This window comes from Syngnathus scovelli, chromosome 6, assembly GCF_024217435.2.
Source record: "Syngnathus scovelli strain Florida chromosome 6, RoL_Ssco_1.2, whole genome shotgun sequence".
In the NCBI taxonomy this organism is placed as follows: Eukaryota; Metazoa; Chordata; class Actinopteri; order Syngnathiformes; family Syngnathidae; genus Syngnathus; species Syngnathus scovelli.
In genome coordinates, this window is record NC_090852.1 from 10,073,607 (window position 1) to 10,091,557 (window position 17,951).

A 17,951-nucleotide genomic window follows, 5' to 3' on the forward strand; every position below is an offset into this window, starting at 1 on the left:
TGCCCGACATGCTCCCTCCTCCAATTTTGGGGTTTTGCCTCATTAGTTTAAAGCAAATGGACATCCATCGTCTATCACTGAAAAGGAGACTCGATAGCTCTGAGGTCAAAGAGACCTTGATGATGCTAAAGAAGGCTTTTGCTCAATTTGTTGACCTCTGACCTGGAAAAGGACTATAGACTGGACATCTCTATCCTGAAAAATAAACCTAAAGAAAAAGCTTGCTCATCTTCACAACTTTAGCTAAGCTACCTACGTTCCGGATGCTGCCATGCCCATCATCAGCAATGCTAACCACGACTTCAGCAATCTGTCCGTCAGTGACGACAGCAGTCTCGACCGCATATTCACTGAGATTCCCGAGACTGAGACCATCAAGGTATGAAACTTTGGATGTGATTGTCCCTGACAAATGTGTGGCAGATCTTCATACAGATATGACACCCTATGCATTTTCATTGTTCTTTTTTTTACAACACAAAATATCGCCACAATCAAAACTAGCACCTCTTCCGCCATAATTGTTTTGTTGCCGCTATGAGAACGTTATATCAAGTAGCGTTGACCCATTTTTAGGTCGCACCTCTACTGGCCGCTTGAGTTGACCATATTAGTCCAATAATCGTAAAATGGAGTAATATTGTAGCTTTGTATCTAATGGACTGTGCGGCACTAGTGTGACATGAGACATTGTGAGAGAGCAAATTGTCTTGCAGTCTGATCCAGGCACAAGGCTGAAACAAACACAACACCCAAGACAATTACAGGCACTGCTGCAGGATATAGAAACTAATAAAAACACATTATTTAGTAGAAATAGTACAATAAAGAAATGTGGGACACAATTCGGCATTAATTTGAACATGTGTCCAGTGAACAGCAATTCCATTGATCTGAAAGGGGCGGGGGGAGTAATTCATCTCTTTACAGATAATCCGCTGCAGAGGCAACCACCTTCTGCTTTGAATATCTTTACTGCAGCAACAACGTCAGTGATTCACTGGCTCTGTCCAAGAAGAAGGCAAATGTGCAAGCTCTGATGATTAAAAGTTCAAACTTGTCACGATAACTACATATTTTAATCACATTGTGAATATCACAGATTACATTTATTTAATAATGTGCAATTAATTGTGCTCTCATTTAAATATCATGAATTGAACTCTTTTTTTTCCCTACTCACCTTCTTTGGTATTGCCACCTGCCAAGTACAGGAATATTCAGCTTGCATTTAAATTTCCAATAGTGTAGTCCATGGTGCAGCGAGCACATGCCAATGATTGTTTGACCGATGGGCCATGGCGTATCCTTGGTGTCTATGGGCTCTTATATTGCATCTCCTTATTTCAAGTGGATCTGGGGCCTACCACATTAAAAGTTTATCTATGGTTCAGAGAATGGAAAGGTGTTTGTGACAGCGTCTTAGTGGTGACATTTGAGTTGTCTGTTGTACCAGGCATCAAAGCCTTCATGACCTATAGAATCTTGCACACAAAGCACACCAGTCTTATTCTAGTGTAAAGGAAACTTACGAGAAATGGACTGAATGCAAGTGCGAGCAATTCCGCCTTTTCAAAAAAATTTGTGGATCAAAGTCATTTAAAAGATGAACATATCATTGTATTTTAAAATCTGAAATATTAACTGTGGTGTTGGTGATTCATGAATTGTTATTGCTACATTTCAAAAATGATTGTGTAACTGTTTGTGAATGATACGCAATGTCAACTGTATTGAAATCTGCAAATGTTCTATTTCTGGTGAACTTTTCCATAGGGCGTTTATTACCAAAGGGCTCAGTTCATCCGGCAGCCGGAGGACCTCGTCTCCGTCGACCACCGCTTGCTGGCAGTGATCAACGTTGGGGGGAACCGCTACACCTTCCCTTGGAGCACGCTGCAGCAGTTTCCTCTCACACGGCTTGGCCGCTTGTGCGGCTGCAGGTCACCTGAGGACATTGCCAGCGTTTGTGACGACTACGATGAAGCACGCAAGGAATTCTTCTTTGATCGCTCGCCATCCGCCTTCAGGGTTATTCTCAACTTCCTGGCCGCAGGTAAACTCCGCCTGTTGCGGGAGATGTGCATCCTCTCCCTGCACGACGAACTCACCTACTGGGGCGTGGAGATGGCGTACATGGAGCGCTGTTGCAAGAGGAAGATGTACACACGAATCGAGGAGGTGCACGAGCAAGAACGACAGGAGGAGGAGCGCAGGCAGAGGAACGCCATGCAGCGTGTTATCGTGGAGGAGACGACATACCGAAAAATCATGAACTGGCTCAGAGATATGGTGGAGAATCCGCAGTCTGGCTTACCGGGGAAGATCTTTGCTTGCCTGTCAGTCATCATGGTCGCAGTGACTGTGGTGAGCTTGTGTATCAGCACCATGCCTGACCTCAGAGAGGAGGAGGACAGGGTGAGTGTGTTACATAACGTGAACATGCAGTGAATATCCGCCCCGTCGCAGGCCACCTTAATATTGTTTTTTTTTCAGCAATGCTGTAATGAGCATATATATATATCCATCCATCCATTTTCTGAACCGCTTAGTCCCCACGGGGGTCGCGGGCGTGCTGGAGCCTATCCCAGCCGTCATCGGGCAGTAGGCGGGGGACACCCTGAATTGGTTGCCAGCCAATCGCAGGGCACACAGAGACAGACAACCAATCGCACTCACACTCACACCTAGGGACAATTTGGAGTCTTCAATCAGCCTACCAAGCATGTTTTTGGAATGTGGGAGGAAACCGGAGTGCCCGGAGAAAACCCACGCCGGCCCGGGGAGAACATGCAAACTCCACACAGGGAGGGCCGGAGGTGGAATCGAACCCGCACCCTCCTAACTGTGAGGCGTACGTGCTACCCAGTGCGCCACCGAGCCGCCCATATATATTTATATATATATATATTATTTTTTTTTTTTGGGGGGGAAAATGTCCCTTCACAAAAGGCTTAACTAGAAACAAAAGTTGTGCATTTTGCGTGTGTGAGTACCGGGCATGAATATCCCGTGAACTGCCTACCCTAACAGCGTGGATAACGAAGCCTCGTGCTCACTGAGGCCTGTCCAGAATCTGTCAGTAAACACTGGAGAAATAATGAAATGGCTTCACTTTGTCACTTACATAAGGAACAAGCAGACATGCAAATGTGCACATTAGCAGAGCCATCAAGTCATATAAAAAGCGACTCATAAACAGTCATGCACACACAAATAGCATTGAACGTGTTCATTTTGTGCTTTTTAAATTAGGTTTACGTTTACAAATACAACTTTAATGAAGTTGGGATGTTGTTTAAAACTGGCGTATAAAGCTGTCGACAAACTTTAATAATTATTCCTCAATATGTAGAGTAAACTAAATACCCAATATTTAAAATAATTAGATCGCAAATGTCCCTTTTGCTAACCTAGGAGGAAGACAGAACAGACTGTAATGTCTCTGTCGAAATTAAAATCAAAATCGGTCTGAGTGTGACACCAGGAGGAGAATTTTGAGAATCTACAGAGGACCTTATTATTTACTAAAAGGCCTGAAAATAAGAATTTTAATTTTGCTACCAGGAGGAGGTCTTGGCTGTCCAAGCAAAACTAATAAAGAAGCTCAGACAAAAGATTGAAGCATAGCCTACCAATAAGCTCGATTGCAGGGATACTGAGAACCTTTGCATGATGTTGTCGATATAATGGAATGAATCTCAGAGGATAAAAACAGCGGAGTGATGCATTGTGGTAGTTATTTTCTTGTACACAAGGCTGAGAAGCAGCTAACGAGGCAAACAGGACTTATATTCTGAGAAATGTACTGTTTACAGTTTCATTGTCAAGATTGAGTGGAATTGGGCTTTTCTCTTTGTTGGTTCATCACAGCCAAAGTAAAACAGTGGCACACCATCAGAGAAAGTAAGCTATCCGCGGGGGCCACTCCGCTCCAATGTGAACAGAGCACCTTACCCATCGACTCTTATTCATAGAGCATTTTATTGATCCTTGGCAAGACATCCAGTGTGTTCGAAAACAATTTACAGTGTACGGCTGACTGTATCTACATACGGTTTCCACATTGTAGAGTGCGTATGGCCAGCTATTTGGAAAGTAAGACAATTTCATGCATTCATTTATCTGACTTTATTTTTTTTTCCGTCCATCACTTGGGCCCAACTCCTGAGTTCAGTGTCCAAGTGAAGCCTGGTGATAGCAGTGAGAGTCTTGTCATCTTTAATTCAAATGGTCCATCTCTGTGCTCCTTCCTGCTGGAGAGTGGCCAAAATTCCCTCATACGCTCATCATTCACCTGAGTCGAGTGTGGCTGTGTGAAAGAGTGCAGAGATGGATAAAGTAAGTCGAAGATGTCGGGTGAAAATGGGTTGCCTGAGAGAATGAACTATATGAACTAAGTATGAAGCTTCAAAAAGACAACATAATGGAATGAACTTTTTGCCCCTGATTCTGTTCCTGCATAGACTTGCGCTTATGCTTGTCTTCAGCTCATCACTTCAATCACTTAGTGATCTCAAAAGTTTTGGTTGCAATGCTATACTTAAGACATTTGATTCATCCCCTGTCTGCTTTTTCACGAGTGCTCTTAATGTAAAACCTCTAAAGTCTTTGTAATGGATTATCTGGATTTTGTTGAGTTGCCAACATTCTGTTGGGAAGCAGAGCCCTTCCTTGATGTGCTCCGTAAATGTAAGTAGATGTATGAAACATTGATACCTGTCAAAAAGTCAAAAGTTATCATCAGATCAAAATAGAAAACAAGATGCAAGAAGGATAGCTTGAGGAGGATCTTTTGGAGGTCTGCAATCTGTTTGGGAAAACAAAAACTTTACAGTCACTATTTAGTGCAATGAAGTTTTGAAATATACTTGCATGTAAAGTAGGCTCACATTCCTCCAACACATCAGAATCAGGATTTTGGAGCCCAAATTCAATAGGTTACTAAGAAAAGGAGAGATTCTTTTACCTTTGCATCGCAATATAACATAGAAGGATAATAGAGTATTTTTGTCAAAGGAAGCCAAAAAAGGGCAGCTGTCGCCAAAAGCTGCTTTTCTCCTTCTGCACCAGCAGTTGTCCATTTGAAGGTTAAATCGGTATTAGGATGGAACAACTCTCACAACAAATCTCTTTCGGTCAAGCTCATAATAATTCACAGTTTATAGAGAAATACTGCCACAGATGAAGTTTTATGAAGTTTTAAAAGTTCATAAGCCTTCCCGCTGCCATACGCACTTTCACTTAGATTGTTCAATTGGGATGAAGGTCAATGTACTGATACCTAGTGCTGCTTTAATACTATTTTATTGCTAGTCCTGCAGTTCATTGCCCATTTGCTGTTTGAAGACGAAGGGGGACTGATGAATGTGTCTGGGTATGTCTAATACCTGGATAGCAATTAACTTTATGAAGTGGAGTACTCCCTCTTGCAATCACTGTCACAAATCAGAACAATATGTTGTTAACAGATTCTGTCCTTATTTGATTTAGCTTTACGTGCCTACTTTTGTCTCACTACTTCAGACACATAGTGTATGAACATACAACTTCCACTCTAACTGGGTTATGTTTGACGCTAGCATTGATTTGACTGCACTGTGACTCCTAACCCAGCACTGACCTCGGTAAGCTCTCTCAGTAAAATCTCAGACATGATGTCTACAGTACAAAAAGAGTTCAGTTCTGTGCAGTGGGAATCACACATCGATAACCTACTGCAGTATGCTGATGGTCCGAATTTTATTCCCCATACTGTCACCGCCGTCACGTGTAAACTGTCATTCTGCTCCTGCATACTCTGTCTTTATTTTTCTCACCCAATGACATTGTCTTTTAAAAGGACAATCAGATTTGCTCTTGTTTTGTAATTCGGTCATTTTATCGCCCGAGGAGTAATTGAAGTGGCCATTTACAACGCTGTAAAGTGAAGTAGGATTTGCTGTTCAGTAATTACGCTCCCCAGCATCAATTTCAAGTATAGAGAGCGAAAAAGAGGTAGAGGATAATAAGAAAACCAACATAGTAAGAACAATGTTGTGGTCAGTCTTGATACGATGAACATTTAGGATTTTTTTAATTTTATATATTTTTTATACGTACCCAAAAATATTTCTTCCTGGCTAAATAATTAAAATGAGGGTCAGTAGATTTTTTTATATGTACTGTGTAGTGCTCATTAAGTATTCATGTGGTGGATTGAAAGAGAACTTTAAGGAAGACGGGCTGCAAGTCAAAAAGTTAAGAGAAAAATAAACTAAAAAGGGATGATCAAACATCAAACCAGCGATGTAAAGCCTCTTTTCGTTTATTTTTTTCTCATTCATCTCCTGGCACAGGGAAGTTATTAAAATTTTAGACCGTCTGACAATGCAAATGCCGTCTACTTTGCATACGATGTTTTTGCAGTGGAATTATTTCAGTCCAAACCTGTTCAAGGGTATTTTAACAAAGAAATGCTTGGTGGAATAGATTCTTAACACATTTGCCTCACAGTCAATAGGTCTTGGTAGCACTGATTATGAATTTAGGCCTTCCTGCGTGGAGTCTGCATGTTCTTCCAGCAGTTACATGGTTTTCTGCTCGCACTTGAAAAACATGCACATTATGTCAAACCTGTAAAGGGAATGAATAAATTAAATTAAATGGCTGTATTTCTGTGCAGTGTGCACCCCGTGATTGACCGGAAATCAGTCCATGGTGTGCACTGCCTTTTGCCCATAAGCAGCTGGGATCTCCAACTCAAACACGGCCCCAGTGAGGACAATAAGTGCTGTAGAAAATGGATGGATGGAATTGAATGCTAGGCAAATTAGTGCAAAACATCCCCAAGGGCTGGAAGTAAGGTAAAAGGTATTTGTGGTATAATTGCTAATTGCACTTAAGATAGTAGTCTGGATGTTGTGAGTCCTTGGAGGTATACTTGATTTTGCACAGGATGCAAGCATCTCAACGGTAGGTCTCACATCAACTAACTGAGGCACAGATCATTCAGACAAAATATCCACTAGTCCACTTCAGACCTGCAGGGGGCAGAGAAAAAAACAGCCATACAACAATTTACCAAACTTCCTGTTAAATGCCAGGGCTGGCCATATTGCCAACAGAACAGCATGCGAGTTGGGGGAACAAATAAAGGAAAGCCTGTTAGTGAAAGAAAAAAAAGCTTAAACAGAGAAAGCAAAGGAAAAAGACCCCAACGAGACTCCTAAATTCCTGGTCAAACGCAACTGGTAGGAAATGGACTTGGATGTTAAGTTTGGTTAATGCTTAGTTTGTTTGAAATGTTTGGTTCGAGCTACAAGCTGTGTTTATCTGAACTTTGAGTGGCTCAATCAATTTGAAGTATTCACAAAGGCAAAGTGGATGTTTATGTTTGGCATATGCTTATGTTTAAACACTCAGTTAAGTTGCTTATTTACTTTTATTAGTTACTTATGCTTCATATTTTCCCGGTAGTATATGTATGCAATTACTGAACTTAGTTAAACTTAAAATAATGCCATGTTCTCTTTGTTTAAGGTTATCAACGTAATCACCTTCTAATTAACCTTGCAATAAACTGTGAAAAGAAAAGGAAAAAGAGGAAGATCTGAGTTGTTATAAGAACCAAGGCCCTTTTTCAAGTTGGAGCAAAGAACTGGGAAAATCAGGGCAACTTGACCGAAGAAATGCTATGATACAGTATGTACAAAAGTTGGCTTGAGTATGGTTATAGTTTATTGGTCGTTTCTGTTGATTGTGTTAAATCCAAGCAACCGATGCAAAATGTGCACTACTAGCACAAGCGCTGTTGATTCACTATCAATCAGATTGTACATCGGCTATTGAGCTACATCCATGCAGACTTTCGATTGCACAACTCTCCAAGCAGCATTCTAGTGCAGCCGAAACAGGAGTTCAGAACATTTGTCCCAGTATGAAGAGAAGTTAATTGTTAATATAAGAAAATACAGAATGGATCAAGAAAATTTTGTCGAACATCAACCTTGATGTGCTCCATGTTTATTTTCCCCTCATAATTTTCTTCATTAGGCTGATAAGTGAGGAGCACCACTTTGATTGTTCCGTTGAGATTGACATGAGCAGACTGCAAAAAAAGAAAACAAAATGACATTAGGCACAATGTGGCAGCTTAGACTTAGACTTAGAAGGGAAGACAGATATGGATGAGATGACAAACCATTGAACAGTCCCTGAGGCATTCATTCATTCTATGATTTTCCAAACGCTTATCCTCGTGAGAGTCGTTGATGTGCTGGAGCCTATCCCAGCTGACTTCGGGCAGTAGGCGGAAGACACCCCAAAACAGTCGCCGGCTAATCACAGGGCGCACATAGACAAACAACCATTCGCACTCACAATTACACCTACGGGTAATTGGAGTGGTCAATCGGCCTACCTTGCATATTTTTGTAATGTTGAAGAAAACCAGAGTACCTGGAGGAAACCCACGCAGGCACGGGGAGAACATGCAAACTCCACACAGGAAGGCCGGAGCTGAAATAGAACCGGCAAACTGTGCACTGAGGTAGACATGCTAGCCAGTACACCACTGTGCTGCAATCAGAGTAATCTTTCTGTCTGCCATTTGTATTGTTATCAAATCCGAGTCTTGTGATGTTTGTGTGTATTTGTGTGTCCATGCATGTGTGTGGTGTCACTTTTGAAGTGGTGCCTCGCTATTGTTTTAAAAATATGTGGCATCTCTCTTTAGACTCTGAAGTATCTGTGTGGTGAATACTAATATCCAGACAATCAAATATCAAACATTGCTTAGACATTTAATGTGAATGCTCAGGCATTCCCTGTGTGTTCGAGGATGTATAACTCAGTTTGACAGTATCAGTGTGCAGCAGATTTTATGCCTATTATAGCCTATCTGGTTATGAGATGTTTTCTTTCCATTCTTCGCTCCATGGCTGCCAAGTGGGATTATGGGAGAGAACTGAAGTATGAGGTGTTTATCTTGTCCGTGCCAGAACAGGATTGGACAGCTAACAGAGTACAGACGTTCAACACAATGCAGTGGATTTCTTAGAGCTGAGCGTTATATATGAGGGCAGGTCATGTTGTATGAACTTGACCAGTGATTACGGCAACTTCTTCACATGTAACGCTAAGATAAGGACACCTGTACATTATGGAAATGTGAAGCATTCATATTTATTTATTCATATATGTGCCGTCATGTCACGTTTCATCCAAATGAAAAATAACAATGGCCATTTGTTAGAAGAGGTGGTTAGTATGCGTCACTTCTGCTCAAATCTGAACACAGTCATGTTAAATTCAAAACAAAATAAAAGCATCACAGGAAATGAGGACAACACAAACATCATCGGTGATGCTTGTCTGAGTCAGCATTTCTCAAAATAGCTTTTAGAACCTTCTAAACTGGTGAAAATAATGGCATAACAAACAGCATTTTTGTCTGGATAATGTTAATTATATAATGCATGACAAATGTGCTCCATTCACGTCTTGACATTATAGTCACAACTTTTGCTTGTATGAAAAAATGCCAGTGTAATTGCTAAGTGAAGAGCTACTCTATCTCTATTTATTTACTTTGGTCCAGACCACAAAAAAACTGCCAGTATGAATGCTAAATGAAAAACTAATGTATCTCTATTTATTTGATTTGGTCCAGACCACAAAAAAAAAAAAATATTTAGTTCAACAAACAATGGTGAATTGTGCAGTCTCTTTAAAAATGTGCCAGGCCTACAATACACAGCAAGTCATCTGGGGCCCATCGCAGAAGAGTTCGTGTTGAGCAAGTACATTCATTGATTTTTCACCAAGTCTTTGTTTATTAACAAGGTCTTAAACTGAATTGGAATTAATCCTTTACTGAAAAATGCTGTTGGCATTAAAATCAAAAGCAAAGGAGTGTGATTTTCCCAAGTGTGAAATGAAGATCTTTATCGCAGTTGGTGTGCAGTGTGATTGCTAAGTGAAGAGCTAATGTTCCATACTTGCACACAAAAGCAGCTTTGTGTGCAAGTATAGAACTATTCTCTGAAGGACCTTTGTCACTGTTTTCTTTTACATTGCGGGGCGGCGTGGTGGCTTAGTTTGCACATTACACAAAACGTATAGTTTGGGGTTCAAATCCCACCTCTGGCTTTTCTGTGTGGCATTTGCATGTTGTCCCTGTGTTTGCCTTAAAGGGGTTTGTGGGATTGTTGAGTTAATTGAAGACTCTAACTCAGGCGTGCATGTGAGTTCATGTTTGTCTATACTGTATGTAGCCGAGATTAACTAGCGACTATTTAGTCAGCTCGGATAAGTCTCAGTTCATCAGCATCACTCCCGCGAAAGAGAAAATTGATGGATGGAATGTTATCGACAAAGACGAACACCTTCCACTGTGCGTACGCGTACTTGCAGCTATCAGGTTACAAGGGGACAGTGCTGGTGACGGATGGAGATGTCACATAATACAAGGTCTTTAATAACCCATGACGCATGGACACAGTACTTCTTCTTTCTTTCTGTCATTGCTCCTCGCCGTTTGACTGACTTTGACCAAAGTGCTAGGTACGTATAGCAGCGGGCTCGGTGAAGTATGGTCAAGGTCCGTCACAAGGTAAAGCTGATGGATGGTCTAAATATTTTGTTCCTATTTCTACCCACAACCTTTGAACACAGTGGGATTAGAAGATTATGATTCATCATCTTTTATATGAATTGAAATATAGAACCTGCAATAAGATGAGGTATAATAGAGTTACAGTAGATGCTGGACACTATGGTCTACTGTATTTTTATTATGTTGCTAGGGCAGACGTATCGAAGCTTTAACCTTGAAGCCCAAAAGACTTTTCTACAATTTTTTATTATGCTATTTATAATACTTCATCCATCTACTCTCTGTACCGTTGTCCTCACGATGCCAGATGACTTTGGACAAGTGGCAAGGTAGACTCATGGACTTCCTGGTTACCGTGTAACTGCAGGACTTACATGAACAGATACAAGCAACAATTAAGGGTCTTCAGTTAACTTAATGGAACATGTTTTTGGAATGTAAGATGAAGCCAGACTACTGAAAGTAAACCCAAGCAAGTATGCAAGTAACATAAACCTCATACAGAAAGGCCGGAGCTCAGATTAAAATCCTCAGCCTTAGAAGTGTAAGGTGCCTTATTGTAATACTGACACTATATTAGCTTAATATATTTTGATTTCATTATCCATCCATTTCTGCAGTTATCCTGTTTGGAGTTGCATGAACAGGCATTGTTTTGACACACAAGCATTGCACTCACATGGGGTATTATAAGCACAGGGAGATTATACAAACTCCACATAAAATGTTCACACCCAAGATTCGATTCCTCATGTCTGAATCTGATTCTGAATTAGGCTTGCTCAGCCATAGCAGGTTTGCTTATCTCTGAGTATGTTTTATTTCCTGACTATTATTATCTATCACACATGTACTGTACATCATTTATTTATCTTGTGGAATTTGTCAAAGATGGTACATAATATAGAGCATTAACTGATCCACAAGTGCAATTACTCACTATACAAAACAATAGAACCTTCTTCTTGTCTTACAAGAAGAGGACATATTTACGCTTTAAACCCTGCGTGCAATGTTCACATCTTGGTCTCATTGATGAGGCGGTTGCCTGTAAACCAAATTATGAGGTCCCAGTGGATGGCAGTGAACAAGAATTCTTACAAAAGTCAATTCTGAATAGAATACAAAAGCCAGCAGCTGTCATATGCTTGACCGAGCGTGTTTGTGTGCGTGCGTGTGTGTGTGGATCTGATTCTGACTCAAAACCCAGCACAAATTAGATCCCTTCCAGTATCTTGACTCATTTCAATTGGAGCACATTATCACAGAAAGACAGATGTTTATGATACAGCAATTTACTATATCTCATCACTTCTAGGTCCCTTACCATCTGTGCTACCATCAGTACCTTCATCAAAGTAAAGCATATATTTTACATTTACATTCAATTCTATGTGAATTACAGCAAACAGAGACAACTACTACAGTTTCCATTATTATCATTTACAGCTTTTTCAATGCCATCTGTAGTATGTATTTTTTAGGTGTCTACTTTGGTCAGAATTGTTCTCAAATTTACTGATCTCAACACATCAGGCAATTGCGTATAATGTTTTTTGAGGCTTTTAGACTCTTGATCATAACAGCACACATTTTTGTGACATGTTAAAAACAAATGTCATCTCAATTGTGATTGTGTCTTTAAGCATCACAGTTGCAAGCTTCTAGTGTTAATCCAAAACTCACTGGCGGGAAATGACGCGTTGAGTGTTGACGACAGCTGCTTTCCACTAATTAATGTTAATCATGAGAGAAATCGAATGCGGCCACTTGCGTGTGTCTGCTGCATGACTGTCTGTGTGAGTATCAAGTTTGTTCCTGTGGTTCTTGCCAAACATTCTGCCATATTGTATTGCCATCACACTAAACTTCCTTCGAAGAAGAGAACTGACCATCAAGCCATACATTTTCTATACTGCTTATCCTGTTCTAGGTCATGGACGGATAGATTACCGTAATTTCCGGACTATAAGCCGCGACTTTTTTCCAAAATTTTGAACCCTGCAGCTTATAGTCAGGTGCGGCTTATATACGATTTTTTTCATGATTTTTGTGATGACTTGATCACTTTTACACACTCGCAAAAAGGCTGTGGACCACTGTTGTGCGGTATCTTGAAGAACAAAACAACAACAAAAATACTATTTTGAAACACTACTATGGCCGCTGCGTATTCTGGCTGTGTTGCTTGTGACTATTATGAGCTTTAGTAGAAATACACGCTAGGGGACCTGCGTCAAAGGGCTCCAAACCCTTTTTCATACTCTGCCATGTGACTCAGAGATTACACAAAGCAGTGGCGCTGTTTGGACGATCTGCATTGTATTAAAACCCAATCAATCAGCATTTAAATTCAATTCTTCTGACATTGTGCTCACCAAAAACAAGTTGTAATGAATGTGAACTTTTAATGCATTTTATTCAGAAGGTTACTTTGAACCCTGAGGCTTAAATGGCGGCGCGGTATATTTATGGATTTTTACGGCTTTCTGTGTACTGTCTTTCTTTGTAAAAAACTCATGTGCACGTGCGGCTTATAGTCCGGTGCGGTTTATGTAAGAAAAAAACTAAAATATCCCTGAATTTTAGCTGGTGCGGCTTATAGTCCGGAAATTACGGTACATGAAGCACAGCACTACCCAAGGAAAATATGTCAAAGAATCAATCGTTTCACCTGAATGATTCTGTTTCTTCCCCTTTTCTCACCATGGTGAAGTTTGACTTAATTTGACAATGAATCTGAATGAAATTAAAATTCAAAAGCCCGTTTGGGTCGTCTGCTGCGTTTATGTTGAAATGGGCTGTCACAAAGTTCCAGGGAGAATAACGCAAAGGAGATAAGGTCAGCCACTCGCTGTGACTGTTTGAAGAGACAGAAGAAGAAATCCTGTCACTGTAACAAATGGCCTTTCATACCAGGGGTGAGAACAGTGGCGCAAAGCCCTAATGGGACAAATGTCGGCACACAAGACAGAAAGAGCAAAGAGAAGGGAAATAAATGAGAGACAGAAAGTGCACATTAGAGACAAAACATGTGAGCGGAGGGCACAAAGTGTCCGAAAGATTGATGTGGGGAATGGCAGCCCTGAATTCCCACAGTGCTTTAAGGGCTGGATATCACACAGAGGCAGTGTGAAGAATGTTGGCTTGTTTAAGGAAGACGGCAGGTGTAGAAGCTGATGTTTACTTCGATTTTCCACATGTTTTTCTCAGATAGAGACTTCTTTTAGTTATATTTGTCCTTTCCTTCAATAGAAATCTGATTGAAATTGCTTCGGTGATTAGGAATACATTGTTCATTTTCTGGGCTATATTAGTGGTATTTGATTGATTCTAGATGAATAATATCCACATTTTCTTTATTTTGGCATTAAGTTGGAGATTGAAGAGAGTAGTCATGATACTATTACAGTAGCAGCAGTTTTTCCATAATGCTGGCTCGGTATTGAAAATCACAATCGCTGTTCTACTTCATTCCTAATGGGGTTAGCTTCTTATGTTTGTGCACACCACACTCATCCAACCATGACTTATGCACGTACACCTGGGCATGGTCAAGCTCCTTCCTCAGACTGTTCCCACTAATTTGGATGCATAGAATTGCCAACGTCTTAATCGTGATGATTTTGCATTTGCTAAACATAACACATCTATTTTGTATTGCATACCGGGTAAACAACCATTTGAGGACATTAGCTATATAAAAAAAAAGTCAGGGAAATATTCATGATTTTATGTTGGATGGCGCATGCTGATGCTGCAATTTCCAGCTTGAAAAGAACATTCCCATAAAACCTCTTAATGCTACTTACCCAAGAACTGAATGGAAGGATGACCGTGCCCGAGCTGCTAATAGAAATAATTTGTTTCGCTGCCAAAAACAGCTCATCTCAGCTAAATAATAGAAATATGCCCAAAGGGAGGCTAGTGAACCCCACACAGCAGACGTAAAAGACTTAAAGTCACATTGAGTTAAGAGATTCAGAGGGGAAAGAAGTGATAAATGAGAATCAGAGGAATGGGACGCATATGTGTCATGTAGAGAAACAACCGAGGGAGTTGTCTTTCACTTGGGGGGGAACTGAAACCAATGAAGACTTTAAAGGAGAAAGGGTGAGGCGCATCTGGGACGACCGGCAAATGACTGATGAGAGGGTGGGAGTGCGGAGAGGCTGATGAAGGAGGAACCGCAATGAATGATGAGGAGGAGGAGAAAATGAGAGGGAGATGGTTGCTGGGTGAGGAAATTCAAGAGAATGGAAATACATGAGCACAGAGTCAATGCCCAAAGGGCAGAGAGAAGCTGTTGGTAGCCAAATGTCTTTCCTTTATATCATTTTAAGTGTCTAATTCAGATATGCACAAGCTAGCAAATTTAAAAAAAAAAAAAAAACACTGGAAAAATCTAGATTCTGGACCTGCTTCACACTTATCAATCAAGTAAAAAATATATATTATGCAACCCCACTAGTCTAAAGCATTCTGATGAATCATCCATTTTTGGAATATGAACTAAGCAGAAAAGTCCATCTCATTGCCGTGTTGCTTTTTGTCAACTGATAATGACATCACAGTGCCTAACGGCTCATCTTGCGAACGGCACATGAGCAACCCCAGAAAACAGGGAAGTCGTGACGGTCTATGATGCCATTTGCAGTCGACAGCAAGTGGCAGTGCAAAGAAAAGCCCCGAGATGAATAAAAACAGGAGGATTTTTCTGCTTAATTAATAATCCATAAATCCAATATCAAGCAGAATTCAGCGTTTTGACTACTTGGTGGGAGTGAATGGACCATTTTATTCTAAAGAATTTGGGGGTACTTCTTCCCCTTTAAGTATTCACTCTCCATAGTATTTCTTCAAAATTGAAGAGATTATCATCCGTGTTTAATGAAAACGAAAATAGCATTCTAAATATGTTCAATATTGCATATTTGTTGCAACTGTATTTGGTGGATTAACATGGTGGTGAGAATCCTTATCTGAAGCGTGATTTAGTATTTGTGCATTGTGTTATCGCAACCTTTATCTCATTATTTAGTTGAGCTAATGTGTCTTTCCGCCAGTCCTCGTTTCCTCGATCATAAAAGTGATTTATTGTGTCCCATTTGTGTTGATTCAATGCAGCTGTAGCAGTTTGGGGTTCCCCGTTATGATTTGTTACGGATAACAAAGAGTGACAGTTACGTGTGAGGCTTGCTAATGATTCTTCCCTTCATCTCACACTTTCCTCTTCCGTTTTTTTTCTCGTCATCCAACCCTCTGTCCTCTCCAGGGCGAGTGCTCGTCCAAGTGCCACAACATGTTCATCATCGAAACGGTGTGTGTGGCCTGGTTCTCTCTGGAGTTCATCCTACGCTTCATTCAGGCTCGCAGCAAGTTAGAATTCCTGCGCGGGCCGCTCAACATCATCGACGCCATGGCCATCTTGCCTTACTATGTGTCCCTGGTGGTAAAAGAAGACCCCAACCTGGAGAGCGATCGGCCAGGGGGAGGTAAAGGCTACTTGGACAAGCTGGGTCTGGTGCTAAGGATCTTGCGGGCGTTGAGAATTCTTTACGTGATGCGGCTGGCTCGCCACTCCCTCGGCCTGCAGACGCTCGGGCTGACGGTGAGACGCAGCACTCGTGAGTTTGGCCTGCTCCTGCTTTTCCTCTGCGTGGCAGTCACCCTCTTCTCACCGTTGGTCCACCTGGCTGAAAGTGAACTTACGGGCCCTCACGACTTTAGCAGCATCCCTGCCTCCTACTGGTGGGCTATCATCTCCATGACAACAGTGGGCTATGGCGACATGGTGCCTCGGTCCATCCCCGGGCAGGTTGTAGCGCTGAGCAGCATCCTGAGCGGGATCCTGATCATGGCCTTCCCTGCGACCTCCATCTTCCACATGTTCTCCCGCTCCTACCAAGAACTCAAGATGGAGCACGACCGTTTGTTCAAAGAGGAGTGCGCCGCCGCCGCAGCTGCCGCCGCCGCAGCTGGTGCCACTGGTGAGTTGCAGGAGGTAGGGATGGCCGGAGAAGAAGGTGGTAACGTGAAACTAGAGGACTCAGCCGCTATTGGACTTGCCTACCATCTGAACAAGGATAGTGCGCACTCACTAGAATATCTGGCTCTTTTAGGAAAAGGAGACGATGCTGCAGCAAATAATCACAGCCTCCCAGCATCAGCGTTCTGAATGAACATCTCCTTTCTGTCAATTCAAACATTCCAATCCCTGTGTTACATGAAGAAATTAAACTCATCTCTTTCCACGTGTATTTTAAATGCATTCAAAATAAGGAGATTACATCTGCTGCATTTATTTGGCTCTTCAGTGTGACGCACTGGCACAGACCGAAAGACTTTTTAAAACCCTTTAAACCCTTTGGTACAGGTTGACCTCTTGAAAGCCTTCGCTGCAATATTAGTGACTCTTTACTTCCATGAACATGCAATATCAATCCAAAGTTGCTTTTTATTTCTTCCACTGTGAAAAATACTGTGCAACTTCAAATGTAATACTCACTAGCCTAGAGTGTCAATGTATCAAATGACTCATATTCTCGCGCTTCATTGGACATACGTGCACATCTAATTTGCACAGAAGCAGTTTCACTGCAAACAAATATAAACATTATTCCACAAATTAATCTAAGCTATGTAAAGGCACAATTTTTGGCATACAAAGGAATATCCAAAGCCAAGCTAGAATGTGTTGAGACAATTGTCTGGAAAAATACGCTTTAAAAAACTCAAGCAAAATGTTATGTTGTTCGAGACATGATAAATAATGTAATGGATCCTTTTGGTTCATTTCTGAGATGCCTATTGCCATGTAATCTGATTTGGTTAATGCATGTATGTCTAAGCATTTCTTGTCGGTTTTCAAAAATAATTTGGGGACTTTTTTAATTCTGAGCATAGAAGTGAAAACATATACGATACAAATGACGAGAGATAGATTTAAAAAAAAAAAAAAACATGATACTTTTATAAACAGCTAGAGAGAAAGGGACAAATGAAGGCATGATTTTTGTGAGTGACTAGTAGAAAATGAGCGCTAACAACCATGAAATGTACTTTGCAAGGCTCCAAATAAAAGCTCTTTCAATAATCAGAGGCAAATCCAATTTCTGTCTCAAGTGTAAGCCTCAGTGATGTGCAGAGTCACGCTGCGAAACATTTCACAGAAGAAATAGACGAGAGCTTCTCCAGCCAGCCTCGTAGATAAGTATTCCACAAACAACAATCTTCATCTGTTTGTCGTCACACGCACAATTACACTCAAGATAGATGAGTGCCATTTCTCTGTCAAGCCCTATAAAATAGTGTGATAGGTAACATCTCCGAGTTAGGGATAAAGCCACTACAT

The 17,951-nt window shown here is 41.1% G+C and overlaps 1 protein-coding gene across 1 annotated transcript; it reads left to right on the forward strand.

Moving 5' to 3' along the window:
• Positions 1-229: 229 nt before the first annotated feature.
• Positions 230-17,696, forward strand: kcng4a (potassium voltage-gated channel, subfamily G, member 4a). The gene is made up of 3 exons (XM_049722763.1): positions 230-379; positions 1,777-2,418; positions 15,873-17,696. Exons 1-3 carry the CDS (start codon positions 272-274, stop codon positions 16,773-16,775), a joined length of 1,653 nt encoding a protein of 550 aa, XP_049578720.1. The 5' UTR covers positions 230-271; the 3' UTR covers positions 16,776-17,696.
• Positions 17,697-17,951: the final 255 nt, after the last annotated feature.